This window comes from Pholis gunnellus (genome assembly GCF_910591455.1).
Source record: "Pholis gunnellus genome assembly, chromosome: 7".
Classification (NCBI taxonomy): domain Eukaryota; kingdom Metazoa; phylum Chordata; class Actinopteri; order Perciformes; family Pholidae; genus Pholis; species Pholis gunnellus.
Window position 1 is genome coordinate 5,347,667 of NC_136533.1, and position 20,816 is coordinate 5,368,482.

The 20,816-nt window shown below is 44.2% G+C and overlaps 2 protein-coding genes across 2 annotated transcripts; both read right to left on the reverse strand.

The window, feature by feature from the left end:
* Window positions 1–616: 616 nt before the first annotated feature.
* Window positions 617–12,895, reverse strand: ticrr (TopBP1-interacting, checkpoint, and replication regulator; the record flags this gene model as incomplete). The annotated part of the gene is made up of 21 exons (XM_079163016.1): window positions 617–1,235; window positions 1,649–1,777; window positions 1,932–4,035; window positions 4,250–4,527; window positions 4,928–4,986; window positions 5,081–5,171; window positions 5,355–5,486; window positions 5,908–5,986; window positions 6,250–6,337; window positions 6,557–6,787; window positions 7,013–7,095; window positions 7,302–7,395; window positions 7,588–7,688; window positions 8,101–8,246; window positions 8,376–8,579; window positions 8,820–8,947; window positions 9,079–9,217; window positions 9,568–9,811; window positions 11,121–11,356; window positions 11,453–11,690; window positions 12,233–12,895. 21 exons carry the CDS (start codon window positions 12,893–12,895, stop codon window positions 1,117–1,119), a joined length of 5,586 nt encoding a protein of 1,861 aa, XP_079019142.1. The 3' UTR covers window positions 617–1,116.
* Window positions 12,896–18,668: 5,773 nt separating this feature from the next.
* Window positions 18,669–20,183, reverse strand: cUnh11orf96 (chromosome Un C11orf96 homolog). Its single transcript, XM_079162535.1, has one exon. It carries the CDS (start codon window positions 19,835–19,837, stop codon window positions 19,457–19,459), a length of 381 nt encoding a protein of 126 aa, XP_079018661.1. The 5' UTR covers window positions 19,838–20,183; the 3' UTR covers window positions 18,669–19,456.
* Between the last annotated feature and the right edge of the window lie 633 nt (window positions 20,184–20,816).

Consider the following 20,816-nt stretch of genomic DNA (forward strand, 5'->3'; position numbering starts at 1 on the left):
CACAGTGACAGTGAGCCAGGAGCCTGAAACTGAGGCAGCTAATAGAATCCAGCTCTCTTTCTTTTGTAATCTACATTCCGACTGTGACAAATTCAAGTCTTTTATTAAAAAAAAGACCTGTTTTGTCCACTGTGTGGAATGGCATTTCAGTGGCAGCGTGAACGCCGGAGAGAACTGGTATAGAAGCACGGCACACATAAGAGCTGTGTCACCTTAAATGACTCATGACAGTCAACGGATTCCTGCCAGAAACAATAAGCACTTCTGATGAAATACATAAAATCTAATTCCTGATCAGACCATAATCATGACTCTTATCTGCAGCTATTCAAATATAATTTCCTGTGTGCAACAATCCTTAATGTACCGCCTGCTATACTTTATACCTCTGGAGAACCGACCTTTGAACAGGTGCGTGATTACGAGCTCTTTTTATTTTCTGGTCGATGATAAAGTTGAATTATAAAAGTCACTCAGAGAAGAAAGTCCGTACAGTGAAAAGTTGTGGTTTGCGTTTCTGTACCAAGTTTTTCAGGAAAAGTACAAGATAAAAAACACACAGTCTCAATAACTTAATTAAGAAAACTGATATTTATTTACATAAGACTTTGGCAACATAAGAAATTTACAATCTGAATCAATCATTAGGCCCTTCCCTTTCACTTAAAAGCAGGTTTATGACAAAAACAAACAAATAAATAAACATGAATAGTATCAACAAACTTTAGACTTGATTGTAAATTAGCTTATTACAACTTTGAAAAACAACGATGACGTAATATCACCATTTCCAACGTGTTGACTTCACAGAGACCCGTACAGAGAACATGGCCTACTCTGATAAAACCATTAAATAGGAGAAGTTTTAAACATCTCGGCAGAGCTGCATAGCTTCTCATCTCGATGCTCAACCAGACTACAATCTTAAAATGTCATGATTAAAACAAAAGGCCACCAGTTAGAACAGAAACGCTCGGGACCGAAAGGGACACTCGTTCATGCGCAGAGGCTTTCAAGCAGGGCTTGAAAGACACCTTTCATCAAAAGCACTGCTGATGAAACATGGCGGAGAACTTCACAGTAAACACACAGAACGGACCATCTTTTTGCTGTGGTTCAGTGAAGCAGCCTCTTCCTGCTGTAGGTCTTCCCCGTGTTTGAGCGTCTGATCGGCTGGCTGAAGGGAGAGCCGTCCACTCCGTCCACCTCCACCTTCCTCCCCGATGAGGCCTCGTCTACAAAGTACAGGAAAGAACGAGGATTGTCGGATAACGTCAGGTTCGTTGTATTGATCATATGTTGGGGTTAACTTGGACAAAATACACCACATGGATAAGAGCATGTGGACAGTCGAACACTGAGACACTTTGTGACTAAGGATGCAACTGGAGCTGAAACAATGAGCAAATTAATCAATATGTCGAATAATTGAAACTGATAAATCGTTTCAGTTATTTTTCACGCAGAAACAATCTCAATATTCTTTGACTCCAGCCTCTCAAGTGAGAGGACTTCCAACTCATTTATTTGTGTTATTTGGACCGTTTTGGTCAATCAAAACAAGACATTTGAAGTTGTCATGTTTGACAACTTAATTAACTGGTAACAATAAAAAGATAACTGTAAAGACGAGCGTTATAGATCTTACCTTTAAAATGTGGCGTTCTGTGACTAGAAGAGCCCGTTCTGCTCTTGAACAACAGCGGAGAGTGAGTGAGGGCCAGAATCCCACTCGTTGTGACCGGCTTCCTCACCTTTGAGCTGGGAGGAGTCGCTACTGTCAACAGGCAGGAAACATATCATCAAATATATATGATATAATATTGAATTTCAGGCATCTATCAACCAAACAACATAACATCACACAGTAAATACTGATTTAGAATATAGAAGCTATGTAAAGGATCTCAGCTGTGGGAACCATAGCTTACTTGACTTGACGTCTCCACTTCCAGTGGCCCAGATGACGTCTTCTTCTGCTCTCTGAGGATCCGTCTGCTGAGCCAGCTTCTCCGTCCAGTACAAGTCTTCCACTGAGGAAAGAGGGGACGCATCTGCTCCAGCTGGGGAGGACTGTTTGGAAGCCAGAGAAAATATTGCGGCTTTGTAGTTTGAAGGCTCGTCCGCGTCGTCCACGTCCTGCAGTCGGCTGACTCCGAGCTCGGCTTCCTCCAGCAACTCCGCCAGCATCGGCTCCCCCTTCGGGCCGCGATCCTTGCCCCCGCCCACACCAATCTGAGCCCTCTTCCTGCGAGGCCAGCTGCTGAAGTTGTCTGGGGTCACCTTCCCTACACTCTGAGGGGAAGGAGTCAGGGGAATGATGTCTGCAGTCGCCACCGGAGACATGGTTCCCGCAGGATGGCGTGTCGGGGTGTAAGACTGGCAGATGTAAGTTTGGACGCTTCCACCTTTTCCAGGCGTGCTCTTGGCCGGGGTGACATGAGTACAGACGGACGGCGAGACACATCCGGGATCTCTGTGCTTAGAGAACAAAGCCAAGGGGCTTTCCAGCTGAGAAGGTTTTACACAAACTAAAGGGCTCCGAGCTCCCGAATCGTCCGCATTCATGGAATCTGTGCGTTTGATTTTGAGCTTGGGAAGTCCCGATGTTTGCATTTCCAATTCAACTTGGTAAGTCAGAGGATTCGGAGTCGCCATGCCCTTTTGTCGACTCGGTCTTGCGGGGCCTCTAGGGGTTGAAAACCGAGGGGATTCGTTCCCGTAGCCCAAGCGAGCAGCAGCCTCCCTCTGTTGGCGGTCCGGGGTCTGCCGGAAGCCGTAGATCCGGCCAGGTGTGCCTTGCGTTGGCATGAGAGATTTAGGAGCGACTTCGTCTGGCAAAAAGTCTTCACTGGACTTCGAGGGCTTCCGTGAAAAGCTTATGTTCATTTTGATACCTCCACTAAACTGAGTCTTTACAACGGCAGCATCTACGATGTCCATACTGTCATCGTCTGTGGACGCGGAGTTAAAACACGAAGAGTCAAACGGCTGTGAATCTGTGTGGGAACTAGAGTCCGTCTCAGAGGTTTGGGAAGGTTCGGCTCGTACCATCTCGTCTTTTGTATCTGACCGCATGTTCTTATCCGCAACATTCTCACTAGACTGGGATCTGGTGGTTTCAGCACCTTGACCCGACCGTGTTCTTGTCAGGGACTTTGCTGAAGTGTCTGATCTTTCTGAAGTACTACTACATCCCGCTGGTGTCAATACTGGCCTACACGGGGATGCAATGTTTGAACTTTTGCCTGGAGTTCGTCCAGAGCGAGTGATCATTTTGTGAGTAGGACTAGGGGTCTTGGGTTGAGTTCTAGTGAGAGGTGAGAGGTGGTGGACTGGAGGTGGTGTGCATGGCAGAGGGGGCATTTCCAGTAAGCCGACAGCGTCACCTTTTTCAGGTGTTTTCATCCGGTTGTGAACTTTTTCAGATGACCTCTGAAGTTTTGTCAAAAAAACATTTTCAGAAACCCTCACTAGGCTCACTTGACAAGTCTTTTCTGGGGTCTTGAAAATGTCTCTTTTAGTGTTTGTGCCTTTGACAGGACTGCTGAGCTGGCTGGGTGTTTTCAACAGTCGAGGCGACGTGCGGGACGCGGTACGAGGAGACTCTGGCACCTTGAAAGCAACACTGTTCTCCGCCACCCTGCATTTTCGAGGGGATGGAGACCACGTGACACTCTTCTTTGGAGTCTTAGAAATCGGGCTATTGAGAAGATGTAATCCAGAAGCGGGGTGGCATTCGACCAAGGCCTTGACCGGAGTCCTGAGGATTCCCTTCAGTGGACTCCTCACAGGACTCCCCTTGGTAGGGGTCTCTACCAACAGAGTCTGTCTGGCTGGAGATCTGAAAGGACTGCCTCTCAGAGCCGGACCAAGTTCACGAGCGCTACCTGATACAGGGCTCTGCAAAACACGCATCCTTGATGGAGGGGGGGTTTTGGGGGACCTTGGGGTTCGAGGGGTCTTGGGTGTTGTGATCTCATGCGTGGCTCTCCCACGTTTGCCGGGTGACCTTGTTGGAGTTTTATTTGGACTCTGAAACAAACACACAGGAAAAAAAAGCCATTAAACCTGCAATAACTTGATTTGTTTGGCCAATCAGGAGCATCGGAAACTAGCTGCTTTGTATAATAATCCACCAGAAACAGAACAACACATTTCCTGTGGGAGTACACAGGGTTGGGTGTTGTTTAAATTACAATACCAGTAGCCTTATAATGATATCGCGTACCGAAAAGAAAGAACTCACCTCAAAGACACTGGAGTCTGTGGACAGCCGGGACCTGGTGAGCCTGGTTGCACAAGACCGCTCAGACGGACAACTGGAGGAATCAGCAGCTCCAAAAAGAAGACGCATGGGAGAGCGAACTGTTTTTACGTTAACCTCGCTGATTCTGCCGTCGCTGAGAGAAAGCTGCGACGCAGAGAGAGCCCTGTCCAGGTTGCGGGAGCGAGGTTGAGAACTCGAGTAGAAGACGTTTGAGTGTCTTCGAGCAAACGCCTTTATCCTTGGGCTCCTCCTTAGGTCTGATGCAAAACCACAGCACAGAAAGACTTAGGTTAGTGAGTTATGGGTAGTGTTTCAAGGAAACTAAACAAATAAAATCAATTGTCAAACTGAAGAGGCGTGAAAAGCATACAAAAATAATTTTATTTTTAAGTGAAATTAAGTCAATTGCTGAATGCAAGATTAAGATAATAAGTAATGCGTCTTTATTTCAAGCCAAATAAGATTCAGTTTCTGTTCATGTAGATTTTAATATACGTTAATAACATAAAACCCCAAGACTTCTGCTGTGTTTTTCATTTTAAAAGAATACACATACTTTTGTTGTGTACTTAAACACAAGACAAAGCCAGAGTATAGTTCTCACATTCATGTAAATGTATTGTGTGATAAAAACAACAAAAGACATCAGTAAAATACCATCTGCAGGTTTTACTGGCGACTCTTCCACAATGCACTCCTCCGATGGGACAGAGCTCCTGAAAACAAAAAGACAATAATAAGCATCTTCAGATCATTTTTGGGTCATAAAACACATAATTACTTAAAAAAAAACTGTTGATAAATACATACCGTCCTCTTTTCTGTCTGTATAGGAGGCGACTGGACACCTGCCTGTGGTGAGGTGTTTCACACACTTTCTTTGTCAGAAGTTTGTGCCTCTCTGAAAAGCAAGAATTTGAAAACAATTAACAGGATGTTTGGAGGGGAACACAAAAAACCCACTAAACTTCTGCCTAATGGTCAGTCTAACAGTCAACAACAAGGCTACATGGCTAAACACTGAAAGTAAAAGGTTCTCCGCCGGCCTTTCTTCCAATGGATTTGCAATAATTAAAATGTTTACCTTCAGATTCAAGAGCTCGCTTGCGTTTCAAGCCTTCCACTGCGGACACAGACTGGCTCCTTGGCAGCTTGGCTTTCTTTGAGGGGGAAAGGATCTCTTCGTTGAACAGGTTTCTTCTCACCTTCGTCACCTCTGTGGACGATCACAACATGGTCTGTATTTAGGACTCTCGACCCGACATTACTGAATGTCTACGGTGATGCTGTTCCCCAAATCTGCCTTTAGACTATAAAACAATCTCCCCAGGTCGGCTTGAAAGGAGGACGGAAAGAGTTTCTAGTTTAATTCAGCTTAAATCAGTCAGCCACACCCTCTTCATCGGCCGTCAGAAGTAACGATGGATTATTATTAACATAATGACAAAACTAATGGACAACACAGGAGTTTAGTATTCTGCGGACTTGGTTTGAGTTTTCTGAAGACGTTTTAGACACAATTTGAAGCAAATCAATTCAAGCTGGACGTTGACATGTTTTATTCAAAAGATGAGATTGCGGGTTGAGTGGGCAGGTGGCGCTGGTTGTGTCTAAGTTAGAAGTAAAGTAGAACATACCTTGTGTTTCTTGTTTCTGAGGTTTAGGTTGTGGTTCTGCAACAGGTTTCTCCAAAGCAACGAAGACCTTTGATTTGGACTAAAGAAAAACACAATAAATCAGGTAAATCAAGACATATGGATTAGCTAAAATAACCAAGAAAAGGTTTTGCAAATGTCCTCTCAGGTCTGTTATTTGGGCGATGGTCTTCACAAACACACGACAACTCGGTAAGCATTTTAGAAATGAGACGATCAGTAACACATTTAAATGCCTGCACACCTTTGGATGAGGTGAAATTACTACCTGAACAAAGTTTTATAATAATCCAACAGAAATATAAGTATCTATGGTCATCTTACAGCTCTTGTAGTCTTTTTGGGGATCTCTATTTGGCGAAGACTCTGCGATGATTCAGTCATGCTGCGGTGACGAGTCAGCATCCCACTCCTAAAAAAAAGAAGCGCAAAGAACCTTTAACACTCGGACATATTTATCTTACAAAACATACATCTCATGGTTTAATCAATAACATTTATTATGAATCTATTCCAGTGAAATTGAAAGAACAGAATCATCTGTCTGCTCCTTGTTGTAGTATCTAAGTTTTTAATTTATTTTCCATAACAACACGAGCGTCATTCCAGCCAACATTCAGCCTCCCCTCACCTCCTCTTGCTGGCGGCGCGATTTCGCAGGTCCTGCAGACGATCACTGCCATCTGAAAGCACGCTGCGTGTGGACAGAGGAGGCGAGGAGGCTGACGGAGAAACGCTGTCCTTGGTCACCGACTCGTCGCTGAAGAAGTCAGAAGGTAGAACAGCCACCAGAGCCTCAGGGAGCTGGGTGCCCAGACTGTGGTAGATGTCTGCAAGCACTCTGGGGACGGCGGTCAGGAAGCTGCCAGGACACAAAAAGACTATTGTAACAACTATAGAGGAGAGGGCTCACTTAAAATCACTGTTTCCTATTACAAATCAATGCTGTGATGCATTATTATGCAAACAAATCAGCGATACATTCGATACATTTACTCTAGCAAGAACATTATCAACAATACTACGCATTTATTCTATATTATACTATATTTATGAATCCCATCCCTGCAGCCCCTCACACACTTACCCTGGGAGGACTTCGTCTCCCAGGAACCTTGCGAGGCAAACTGGGTCTTTAGTTAAGGAGATAATCCTGAGCATCTCAGCCACCTGAGGAACAGAAGAGGCAAGAAATGACTTTAATGATAAACTTTGCTGGTCAAAATGATTTCAGGCTGTTAATAAAAATACATTAAATGTGGGAATATTTCCAAACAATCGGATTTCTGATATTTTGTGATGCAAGAATCACTGCTACACGACATACTCTGTGAGAAGATTCAACTGCACCAGCGACTCAAAGGCGAGCATCTTACCTCCTCTGTCATCTGATCAACATCCAGTGAGTCAGACTGCTCCGTGGAGAAAAGTCTGCACAAGTCCAACCTCAGCAGCGCCTGAAGCTTGCACCTAGAGGACACAACCTGTGTTACTGACAGATAAATACAATTCATTTGACTGTGATTTATGAAGGAGGATGAGCAGAAACAGACACCTCGGAGAGAGCCAGTATGCCCACAGACAGGTGTTTAAGTGGCTGGTGAGCTGAGTTGTACTGACTCTAAAAACAAAGAGAACACACAACAGGTATAAAGCACTCACTCTCTGACTTTGCCATCGACGTCAGCAGCCGAGCCATAGAGCTGCCTGACTGATTTGCCGGACTTGAGAAGGTGCTGCTGGACAAACAGGGAGGTCTTCACCTGCAAAGAAGGAAGAACATCTTAGATATGCAAAATAATAACATTGGAAGTATATGCACTTTATGTGACGCACTTAAAGCTTTCATTATTCTGACAGGAAAAGTTCCTGCATATTATACAGAGCTTTCCATAAGCGCCGGCTAAACAGCTGACTACTCATTTAAGTCCAGCCGGCTACCTTATTATATAAAAAGATGGCTTTCATTAAGAAGTTGCGTCTGCTATGTGTGTACATTTTACAACCACTGACCTCTGCTTCAAAACAATGCAAGCATGTTAAAATCTGTTTACATCAGTCCCTTTGTTAGTCCACAACTTAACGGTGCAGTAAGCATTAAAAAGTCGGGATGTAACGATGAAAGAGGGTCAGGTCCTAGTCTTGAAGAACATGTAAAGCTGCCGCGTGTCTCACCTGCACGTCTGACTCTGTCACGAGGAAGGTTTTCACAGCGAACAGGAGCTGGTGGACACCGGTGAGGAGGGACGAGTCTCTCTCTGCCATCATCTTCTCATAACTGCACTTCAGATGGGACAGCAGCTCTGCCTCACTGGCGAAACCTGGGCAACACGGGAGAAGATACATTAGATGTGTAACTTTATCAAAACGTTGACTTTTGACACTTTAGGAAATATGTTTATCCACTTTAACGGGGTGATCATTTGAGGATTGATTTAACAGACACTCACTGATGGTGGTGGTTCCTCCAGACTTGTTCCGGTCACTTGATCGTCTCTTCCCCGGTCTCTCTGGCCCTCTGCACTCGGCACCAAGCTGCTCCGCCTCGGCCTGGTTCTTTTGGGCTTTGACATTCAGCCGCGCCACGTTCAGCATCTGCAATGAGCGGCTCATTGTCTTCATCTTCTGCTTCACCGGTGTGCGCTGGGCGCCACCTGTAGATCAACGATGGGAAATGATCAGATCAACATTTCGTGCCGCGTTCCCTCGTGATAACATCTTGAAGAACATACTGGAAACTAAACCATTTTCTCACAATTTAAACACTTTCATTATACTTAAAAGGATAATTGGTAAGTCCCAACATTCTAAATTTAACTTTAATACTTTTACAAATTTCTCAAACTTTGTAGAATTCCTGGAATGTGCATAAATATTTAGACGGGCTTCCTCACGTTTCTTGCCCCTCTTGGCATCTGCTCCCCGGGATGTTTGATACAATTCAGCCAGACTGCTGATCAGCTCCTGCTGTAGGACAGACAGCTCCTCCTCTTCTCTCTGCTCTGGCACTGCGTCCAGCAACCTGCTCAGCAAAGTAAGTAAAACAACAGGACCACCCGTCACTTTTTGTGCCAAGAGTTGTGTTTAAAGCTTAATAGAAATTCTTGCGTCAAAAGTGCTAAGTACAAAATCTACCAACAATTGAAATCTTACCTCATTGACTCCATTAAATGGGAACTCACTCCTGACTGGTCTGACTGAGGGAACCAACTCTCCAACACGCCGGTCGTCAGCGGGCAATGGCTGACTTCCTGCTGAGCCCACTCAGGAACCGGATGATCCTTCGGTTGGTCTGAGCAATAAAAAATAACAATTAACAGCAAGCAATACAACCTACATTGTAAATAAAATATATACTGTAACCATCAAAAACATTTAAACATTTTAATGTCTCTAATATTTGCAATTTTAATGAGGCATATACATAGATTGGGAATATTATACCATCCTGTTGAAGTAAATGTAACCAATGACTTGTGTACTTTGAACAGCTACAAGACAACTCCAACCTTTTGGTAACTATTTTTGCTGACATAATCACATGAGTTTTTCAAAATACTGATAAATATACGCAGACATTGTTTCCAAAGATATCCGTTTTATGTTTTGGAACCTAAATATTGTATATTGTTCTATCCTCACCATCAACAGTGTCCTCCTCCTTCTCCTCCTCCTCCATGATGTCATACACTACTCCCAGAACACTGCTAACAATATCCGGCAGTTGAGCCGAGGTTTCTGCTGTGGCCGGTGTAATGATTTCGGTGGTCAGGAACTGGTCGTGCTGAGTGACTTCAGACTGGAGGACGGTGAGCAGAGCTGTCGAGTGTGACATGGGCGAGAGGACGGCCGAGCACACCAGGCCGCTGTCATTCACCTCAGAGAGCTGGGAGAACAAGCACAAGGCGGGAAAAAGGGCAGGTTACGGTTAATCGAGTGCAGGTAAACATTTCCTTTGGTCGCACCGGTGCGCCTGACACATAGCAGGTCTGTCTCTGTGTGTGTTGAGTTATTTCTCCCACAACATTCTGTGAAGACCCGATAAAATAAATAATGCATGCGTGTATATGCGTGAAACCGCAGCCTGTGCTCCTCGGGCGACATCACTGCTTTAAAACATAACATTAAGTCAAAACAAAGATTTATTGACAATTATTTCGTCAAAAGAATTGCTGCGGTGCCAGTTACACCTGTCCTGAAAAGTCCAGCCAAGACCAGAAATCATCGCCAGAGGAAACCGCTCCACCACCTGTCTCCCCTGTCCCTGGTAAGATGAGTAATTCATACATTTTTGGCCGAACCCCCACTGGTCTATTGGCATGCCAATATACTGCATAACCTGTTCCCAGCCCCTGATCTCTACACCCCCAACAACTATGTTCTATTACAAAATGAAGACATCCAGTTCATTAAGAGTTCCTGTGGGATGAAGTGTTGATAGAGAGTGCTGTGTGTTCTTCCAACTGAGATAATGTTCAACTAAAAATGTCTCTCTCTGCATTTTCTGTGATTTATTTCTCACTCGACTTTGCTTCTTGACTCCGGACGTGCTGTTGATATGTGGATAATGGCATCTCAACATTATGTTATTCATTTAAATAAATGCAACGCTAGGAAGGTGCCATCATGGGACCAAAAATAAAATCTAAATTTCTCCAGACAAAAATGGATCAATACACCCGTTCAACGCGCATCAACATGATGTAGAGATTTATATTAGTCTGCTCCGTCCGCAGTCTCTCATCCACAGCTGACGTTTTCAGGAAGTCAATAACATCACCAGAGGGAGGACGACAGAGGACAGGAGGAATGACTGATACTGACTGATGTCTGCCTTCTTTTTGACTTTACTCAGGAGTAGTATTTATGTTATTAACATTTTAGATTTGTTTCCACTGAAATATTAATGAGTTTATATCGGGACATTACTGTTGTAGACATAACTGTTGCTGCTCTAGAAACAACATTTAGCCTATTCATATTTAAAATATTCCATCCTAATCTGGTTCTGAATTTAAAACCAGGCTGACATATGAAATGTACAGCCAAGTTGCACACTATATTTGTTTATTTATACCAAGCCACACCGCCATCGCAACATTGAACGTTATCGCGCATTGCAGACTTTCCTCATATTGTTTGGGCCTAACGGGCCCCTTGTGGAAAAACAGCACTGTTGTGTTTGGATGCCTCACCATGTGCAGAGCATGAGATGACAGCTCCATCAGGAGATGCTGGAAGGCAGCAGCTGCTCCCTGGTCATTGCTGCTGGAGCACTGTAGCACCCATGACTCTGTGGATGTCTGTGTGAGTGACGAGTCATCCCAGTCCCGCAGCACTCCCTTTAGACACACTTCCACCGACTCTGGGAGAAGCCTCTGTCTGCGAGACACTGGCTCAACCATGATGCCACAGCGCTGTGTCGTGTCACCTGGGGAGGGTGAAGAATAGTTTTAACAGCTGCACTATTTCAGACGTGTTTGAGTGAGAACAGATGGTGATACGAGTTCACTTCCATGCTACCAACCTTGCTCCCAGCACAGAACACCGCCTATGGCAGGAAAAGCCAAGCGGTGCTGCCTTTCAGAAGACAGCAGGTATTCAATGCTGGACTTGAATGCAAAAGCCTCTCTCCTGAAGCCTGCGTCTGGATTCTGACTGGAGCAGAGGTTCAGCATTGCAACCACGGGGATCACTCTGCCGCCCAGCTGAGCTAGGACCTCAGACAGCTTGTCAAAGCTGAGGTGATCCTCACAACTCATGACCTGCAAGAAGGCAAAATATCAAAGTTGCTAAAGTCAGTGGAAATTGTAATTTACTTTAACAGCCTCTTAGGATTGGTGCTATTCTATAATTCACAATGACTGATTAAACAGCTCGGAGTATGAGGTAATTTTAGGTTAATGCCTTGATCATGCAGGTTTTAAAATATCTACAAATCGGTTTCCTCATTTGGTGTTTTGATGATATCGTTGCTGCCCAACAGGTCACTGAAAAATCTCCCATAGGTGCTTAATTGAGTTGAGATTTGATGACAGTAAAGGCCAAAGGATATACTTAAATTGACACTGATCTTTATCTCAAAAAGCGTGATACACAGTAGCCTAAATAATATATGAGCTTCTACGGCTGCATCAGCCACATAAAAGCTTACCTGCTTTGCTATCACAACTAAGTTACACAAAATAGTATTGGAAAGCAGATCTATTTATTATGAACTTACTTAGTTATACATGTTGTGATTTCAGATTTTGTCAAAATTGTCCAGGTGCATGATAGTAATATTCTCGACTGCTACAGTACTCACCTGAACATGTGATCTACTGTCAATCCAGTGCAGCACTACCTGTCGCTGAATCAGCATGTCGTGAAGCACCCTGGGTAATATGTGCTCGGTCACATCTGTCGGCAGGTCAAGGTTTCCCAAAGAAAGATAGTCCACAAGTTGTGTCCTGGAACGTGGACACTCCGACACAACAAACACCACATTCCTCCCGTTGTTTGAAACATCCTCCTCCTGTGAAACGCTGGGCTTTCCAGCTCGGCTCGACTTCCGCGGCCTCAGGGACAGTTTAGTGGGAGATGTGATGTCTGGTCTGTCCCACTGGAAGTCCAGCAGGGTCTCTTTGAGTGCATTTTGAACGGAGTTAGAATGGTGATATTGCTGCTTCTGCTGCTGGGACGGGCACGGTTTATCCTTCAGGTCAAACTTTGCTTCAAACTCTATTTCAAAGTCCTCAAATGTTTTGTGGCGAAGCTCCTTAAAGTCCGATCCCCTTGATAGGAGGCTCGCATTGCGGCCAGTCCTTGATTGAAAGAATTTATAACCCCAGCGAACTTTGTCAAATCCGTACTTGTAGCCGAAATGCAGTAAGGTTTGTAATATTCCTCGTTTCAGGAGATGATTCTTGACTTCCAGTTGATCTCCGTAATCCACATCGATAACAAAAACCAAGTTGTGTAGAGCCATAACGTCACCTACGGTGTCCCTGAGACCTTAACTCAACGATAAGCCATGAACACAGGTCAGCCGTGCTCCACTGTATTCAGGTCCGCTGTTATATCAGTGTGTGTGGGTACAGGGAAGCCATTCACATCTGCCAACTAAGGACACTTCATGTTTCTAGCTATCCAGCTAACGCCAGCTAGCTAGCTAGCATAGCTACCAAAACTCAGGTTTACGTAATTACAAACTAGCTTCGACTAGTGTAACATAGGTGTGGCGCTCACCGTTTTGCGAAATAACATGGCACCTGACGTAGAAAAGAAACACGCTCAAACTTATTTAGATATCAAAACTGCTTAACGTGTCCATATTACGTTAAATCCCTACTTAAACGCGTCCATATTCGCCATTTTCTCGGTGCCGTTTGTCCTTAACCGTTCGCGCTCCTTGAACAGGAGCCCGTCCCCTCACTGTGATTGGTTACATCCTACAACAACAACAACCTCATTGGTCCGAAATGAAGCGTCAGCTGTCCGGCGATTCGCCCTAAATCCCTTGTTAACTTTTTATTGGGTAAATGCGCCGTCAATCAAATCTATAAAAATAGAAACGCTGACAGGCTGCATTTAACTTTTAAAAGTAACGTTGCTTCTTGGTAAACGACATTGGACAATGGATTACCATATTTTACTAGGAAAGTCAAGGCAAACTAAAATGAGCCTATGCATCTGAGGGCAACACGACAAGATAAGATATAACGTTATGTATGCCAACGGGTAATTGTTGTGCAGCAGTTGCAGTAAAGTAGGAAAGAAGGTTTTTGAATGTTCCCTCAAGTTTTAAGCAAAGTAGGATGCTCTGACTACAGACCATAAAAAAATCCATGCAATGGTGTTCTCAGTGTGTTGTTGGCCTATTTCAATTCAATCACTACACATATGTAAGTATAAACTGTATCTGACATTTTGAGAGTATATAATAAGAATGTATGCAAGATAATAAACCATAATCACTGCTATGACGTAGATCCTTGACACTGGATTTATTGTCTCAAAGTACATGGACCCAGCTTCTCTGTTTTTCAGATAATTTGTGAACGGGGTAAGTGTAGTATCTTCCTGTTTCTCCCCAGGGCTGGAGGGCAAACCCAGAAAAAGAAAGATTTAAAGAAAATAGAACACCGGGAGAGGAGGTATGTGGGTCACCTTCTGTTTTGCATCCGTAATCACCTCTTTTCTACAGCACCAGGGGGAGATGAAGAGCTTTGAAATAGAGAGAGAGAGAGAGAGAGAGAAGAAAGGAGCATGCTGAATGGATCTAGACTCTGCTTTCTGTGTCCCACCTGACACCAGGATATAGGTCGGGGAAGCATTTAGGAGAATGCTGTTGCTAAGACACTTATGAATGTTTGAGCTGGAAGGCTGATAACACAGGCGTGTCTCACTGGCCAAATCCCTAATTTTTTGCACAGAGTGGTAAAACATCAGACGGTTGACCAAGTGGTCAAGACCAATGCAATTCAACTCGATCTGGCTCAGCCACGGGGAGAAGTGGGCCTGCTAACCTTGCGTCCAGTGAGGGCACAAAGGGCTTATACTGTACGCACTCAGTCATCGAGGTGCGCACACTCTCAAGTTATTTGTTTGTTTAAGTATTAAGAAGTTGGGGCTTCCCGTGACCAAACTGTGTTTATCCCATTGGATTGTTGACACTGTCTCTGGGGCCTATTTTAGGCAGCACCTCCTAGTCCCAGGTGACCTGGTAGCTTACTCCACCAGAGGTGTAGCCACTTCCTGGGCCACTTTAAAAGGGGTCCCTCTTTCAGAAATCTGTGCAGCAATGTGGCATCCACTGTACCATTGGGTTCTGCTGTTCTGCTCTCAGCTGCTGAGCGAGGATGCAAGGGTGTGGTGTTCCTCGCGATGCAAGACATCCAAGCTGTCGGCCTCTTTCTGGAATGAAGCGTTGCTCGCACCAGAGCTGAAGATAAACAGTGACGATGCCATTTCATCTGACTATGTCTGAGGCAATGATCCCCACAGTTTCATAAATTGCCCCCATTTATGAAACTGCCCCCCTCCCCCGGGCATCTCTGCTCTCTGGGGCCGTGGACTTAGAGAAGGGAGAGAGCTAGCGATGTGACTTCAGCGGATGAGGGGCCGCTCTGATCAATGATGGACAAAATACGTATCTCGACATTCACAGGTGAAAAACCTCATAACTCTATTTAAGCTGGATGTTGAAAAAAAAAACATATATAAAGACACAATACCAACCTTGACGACACAGTGTTAAAAAACACCAGCCAGGCAAGTGGTCATCATACATCCACTGCTACAATTGTCAATAGATTTATCAAAATGAAATTAGGGTGAGTTCTGAGACAGAACAAACACACAGTACAACCAACAGGCTGCTCACCATAATGTCCTCCAGACTGTGTGTGGAATCACTGAGCAGATGCTCTCAGTTTGGCAGAGAGGACTCTTGTTCCAAGGCAATTATGGTATTAGATATTATTCATGCGGACATGTATGAAAGTACACATCACTAGAGCAGCCCTGTCAAGATGTCAATGACGTCTTATTTGCGTCACTGAAGTGGGAAAGACTTCAGTTTGGTGCAACCTGAAAACCTTTCCTCACCTTACTGACCCTAAAAATAAACCTCTCTGCCCCCACACAGCGGACTCCTGGCTTGTGTTTGCATGACAAACAAGGCAGAGAGCTGGCTTGTTTTGACAACATTCTCTGCTTGTTTTGGGGACATTCTGAAATAATGTGTCACTTCCCAAATTGTTGAAATCTGATGCCAAATAAAATCTAAATATGTTAGACACATAATATAATATAACATAATAACAATAATGAGAGCAGAAGCAAACCAGACAAAATAAAATGAGCAAGATCCCTTTTGTTAATTGACAGATTTAAAATAAATTGCTTTCACACGACCAGGATATCTTTTTTTACATAAAAACAGACAACGTTTGGGGTTTGTTTTATGCTACGGTGACCTTTCTCACATGCATCATCTGTCTGTATCTTGAAGCCCAGTTTAACAGATTGGCCTGATTCATAATAAAAACAATCACCCACACACACTGTTTTTATCTTAAACAAAGTCTGGGAAGGTAATACATCTTTGTGAGGGATTATGATGTCTAATGTCTGTTATTATATCACAAAGCTGTGAGTTCCTCTTTCACCTTTAACACATTAACAGGTTTAACTTTCCCAGAAGAGAGAGGACCAAATCAGATTTAGTAAAATTACATTTTGGTTCTAGTTCTCATGAAGCTGACGTGTTCTCACCGTAACGCCCACGGTGTATAATATTTGTTAATTCTTGTAGACTAGCACAGAGTGCTTCCTACAGATCTTTATGTAATTTACAGCTGTTGATCCTATATAAGATAAGAGGAAATGTGTACACTTCCACTTGGATGAATCATAGCGTCAGGAAACCTGAACAGTGGGAGGCTGTGCATTTGTGTTTGCTGTCGGCTCTGTCTCATCGAGTCTGGCAGGTCAGACAGCGAACACACTGTCATTACAGTATAGCGCACTTAAAGCAGTGATGTTGCCTTTCAAACATCTTGGCATCCCACCTACAATGACTGGGGAAAAGAAATAAACAAACGCATCTGCACTTTAACAAGATTACGTCTTTTCAGCCTCCACCTTTGAGGACTGGCCAGACATGGTGCTTGTACAGATTGTTCCATGTGCTGCAGGTTCTATTTAACAGATGATTGCCCTTTTAAGCTGTTTTGTCTTTAACCAGGATGTCAACAAACAAAGACACCATGCACGTCACAGGGTCGCGTGAACCCTCTTTAAACTACTGTTATCCTGATGATTTTAAGATTCAACTTATTGCTTACAGGACTCAGCTCAGGTCTGGTTCCTTCCTCCGATCCTTTAAGAGGGGACGCTTTAACCTTTAATGAGCTGGAGTGTAATCAGAGCTTCAATCTTTGATCCTTTGGTGTCCAGACACCAGGCGTTTACATTTTTCATTTTAAGGAAAGAAGTGTACAGTTAGCCGCACTCTTCCCTGATCTTTCTGGCCAAATTTGGGTTCTAATCAGACTCTATAAAATGTTTCCGTCAACCCCACACATGATGACAAATTTCTCTTTTTTGTTTCTCTCTCTCTCTTTCTCGGAACTGTTCTACAACCCTTAAGTAAACTTTCAGTGACGCAAATGCTTCCAGAGTTACATTGCGGCACATAAAAACAGGCAGTAATTCTGCTGTGGATATGACAGCTCTAGACAAACACTGGCTAATGTGTGTTTTTGTGTGAGAGATGAGAGAGGCATGGAGACATTGCGCTACCAGCTGGTCTTTGTCCATCCTCCTTATTGGTTACGAGACAGGAAGTAACTGTTGTTGATAAAAAAAAAAAAGGCACTTGTGCTTTGTTTTATGTCAGACGCAGCAGCGGGGTCAGGGGTTGTCGTGACGGTTTGCTTTGCTTGCTGTGTGCACACATACATATGCATGAGAGATGAAAGAAAGGCTGGCAACAATCTGTATTTTTCTTATCGTCAACCAATACCATGAAAAGACTCAAACCAACATTGATCCGTTCAAGCATTATTGTTGTCCAAGCACGATTGAAAACACATAAATGAGCCACACTTTGTACATGTTCCTTCATTATAGTAAACATGGGCGCTGCAGTTTATTTAGAGTCAACCATACATATTGGCCCGGTGTCATAAATACTCACTAGAACACCAAATTTGTATTAATCCCTGATTGAAAATAGTCCCCAACAAATGCTCTATTTACTCCTGTTTGATACACGTTTGCTAAAAACGACAGTGCCCAGCTGTTTTGACAAAGTACATAACCTTTAAAAAATGATGAAACTATATATTTGAGTCTCGTTTTTGAGGACGTACAGTATGTCCTCAGTGGGAACCAATTGGCTTGAGGGTAGGTGCCACAGATAGAGTAGGGAAGTCCCAAAGTGTTACGGACGAACATTTGTCAGTTTTGGTCTTTTCATAGCATTTGTTGACAATAAGTAAAACACTGCTACCCCTTTCTGTCTCACAGACACTGATCTCCAATATGTGTCTCCAACACTTCAGCCATCATACGTCTGGAGAGAACATCCCTCTCATCTTGAGGATGTACTTCCTCAGAGTCTACCCGGATGGAAGTCTTGCGTCACGTTTCCCTTGTCACCGAGCGGATCGAGAGACAAGGGTTATTAGGACGGCCGGGGAGGGCACTTCTGTCATCAGGCTGGTGGTTATGGTGTGACTGAGTTCACTGATGGCAACCTGACATGTGCGTCACCAGCCCAGCATGCATGCAGTAGAGGCAACTAAGTACTGTGTGTTTACATACGGGTCAGACGTCAGTTTATCTTAATAACACAGGAGACGGACAGCCTGTAAGGGCTACAAGTCACCTCCCACTGTCTCGTCACTTCCTCCTTTATGTACTCCTGATTTAGTCATATCGCATTTCTGATGGGATTTTATGTCTTCACCCATATCGTCTCTGTCATACATCAATCAATAGGGTCCATATTGTTTTCTCAGATCCGTTGTCCTGGTGCTGAGACTTGTTGACCTTTGCAGGTCTTCATTATTGATTACATGTCTTAGTTTCTTTCTGTTTCACTGTATTAAATCAGGACAACAGTGTTAATTCAGTTGATATCAAAAAATGTCTGAATAACACAGAACTCAATGCAGACTTTTGTTTGTTTCAGCAAATGCACTTCCTCAATATAAATCACAGAATGAATGAAAATAGAGAATGACTCAAAATACTTGAAAATATTTATTAAAGTACATATGGCAAACATTGTAATATATATGTATAAAGTAAAACAAATATAAAGTATATAGGTTATGATTTTGTTTCAAAGTCAAGTTGACTTCAGAAGTCAGAAAGAGCAATCAAATATCACATCTACAACTCCACTTGGTTATGAACAAAGAATAAGAGAATAAATAAAGACATTTAGAAAGGCATTTTGATTTGCTCAGGAATTAAAACAAGAGATTTCATTCACGGTGAAGCTGGGACACTCTCTTGACAAATACAACGGTGCTCTACCGCTTCAGTGGCGGCCAGGTCACTTCCGTCGCTCTGTCAAAGTATTTACAGTGTGTAGGCTAATCAGTGTAAATCACAAGATGAATTTAACAGTCCTTTCTATGGTGACTGGTCAAGTAGAAAAATCAGATTTGAACCAAAAATTCCTATACAACTTTAAAATGGAAAAATATTCATCATTCAAGTTTTCCTCACAGACATGTACAGTAGAAAAGGAATACATTTGAAGAGTGTGCTCAACGCAGCGTGATCTGCTACTTTTTGCACTCATCGCATCTATACAGCAGTACAACCAGCCTGTGCATCTTGGAGCTATACACCGTATGTTGATATGTTAGTATTAAATGCAGACTTGCGTATGGCAGCAGCAGCTTACACACACAGGTAGGCTGGCAGACAGGCCAGTTTGGTTCAGTTCAGTTGGCCTCCGTTCGAAGCGGCGTCAAGGCGAAAGGGAGGAACACGGGTGCCGGGAGATGGGCACGTCCCACACTGCTCACTGGGTGGAGTCGGAGTCACTGGAGTCCAGGCTGGCCTGTGTAGGTGTGGGGGTGCAGCTGTGATGGGCAGTCGGCGGGCAATGGAGGGTCTGCGTGCTCCGCCGCAGGTTCTCCAGGGACTGCAGGAAGGAACGGCGTGCCCTCTCCTCCTCCAGGGGCGAGGAACCCTCTTCCTCTACCTCTGCGATCTCAGCAAAGGTGACAGGCTGTGTTTTGAAGCGGGCCTCGCGAGGTCGGCGGGAGCGGCTCTTGCCCCTCGCTGGGCCCTTGGGGACGGGCAACTGCTGGGGGAACTCCTCCATGGCCGAGGCCATAAGGTGGGCCGGCAGAACGTGGAAGCCGGAGGCCTCCATGACCATCTGACGCACAGCAGCCATTGGTAGAACAGAAGCCCAAATGGAAATTGAATCTGGTTTAAATCAAATGCACGTGGACACAGCTTGAAGACGACGGCCGACGTCTCAAAACTCTGCCTCTAGTTGAAGAGAAGTCTCTGTCTCAGTAGCCTCAACACAAGAGTTTGTCCAAAGCCAAACAAATGCACCCTCAAAAACCTCCAAGTCCAGGCACACTGAAGAGTACCAGTCTTAACAAAACAAGAGCCCTTGAGCTGTCACTCGATGTGAACGCTTCTGTTTCAACTGGTGCCCGATGTCTCTTTTCTCTCTGGCTGTTTCTCGTTTTGTGTGTGTGAATCTCAGTCCGCTGAAGTTAATGGCACTGACAGCTCCAGCACTCTCTTTTATAGCAACTCACTACCCACACACTGTCTGTCTGTCTCTCTCTCTCTCTCTCTCTCTCTCTCTCTCTGTCGCTCGCTCTCCCTTCTCCCTTCTCCCTGTTTGCCAGGTCCCTCCCTCTCCCCTCCTTCCCTCTCTGTCATGGTTCCGGCCTTCAGAGCAAGACAGCCAGCCAGAGTCACCCCACCAAAATAAACATATGTGGAGAGAATAGGTGTGTGTGTGTGTGTGTGTGTGTGTGTGTGTGTGTGTGTGTGTGTGTGTGCGCTTGGGTGAGGGGGCAGAGAGAATTAGAGACAGAAATGGAGACAGAACAGAGACACCACATAAGAGGATAAGAAAAGTGGACATAACCAAAGTCCAGGTTGAAACATTCAAATGCAATTACATCACAAAATGCAGGATAGAGTCCTTGGAACGGACGACTTAAATAACTACAAATAACTGAAGCCTGATTTGTGCTCGATGCATACGTGAGGGTCACGAGAGCGGCAGGTCTTTGGTCATAGTTTGTTTCTGTACTGTACTTTTGCTCTGGTTTATGCTCTTAGATACTTGTTTAAAAAAGGAGATGCACTTATGACTTCTGGTGACTGCTAGTTCTCTTGAATGCCTC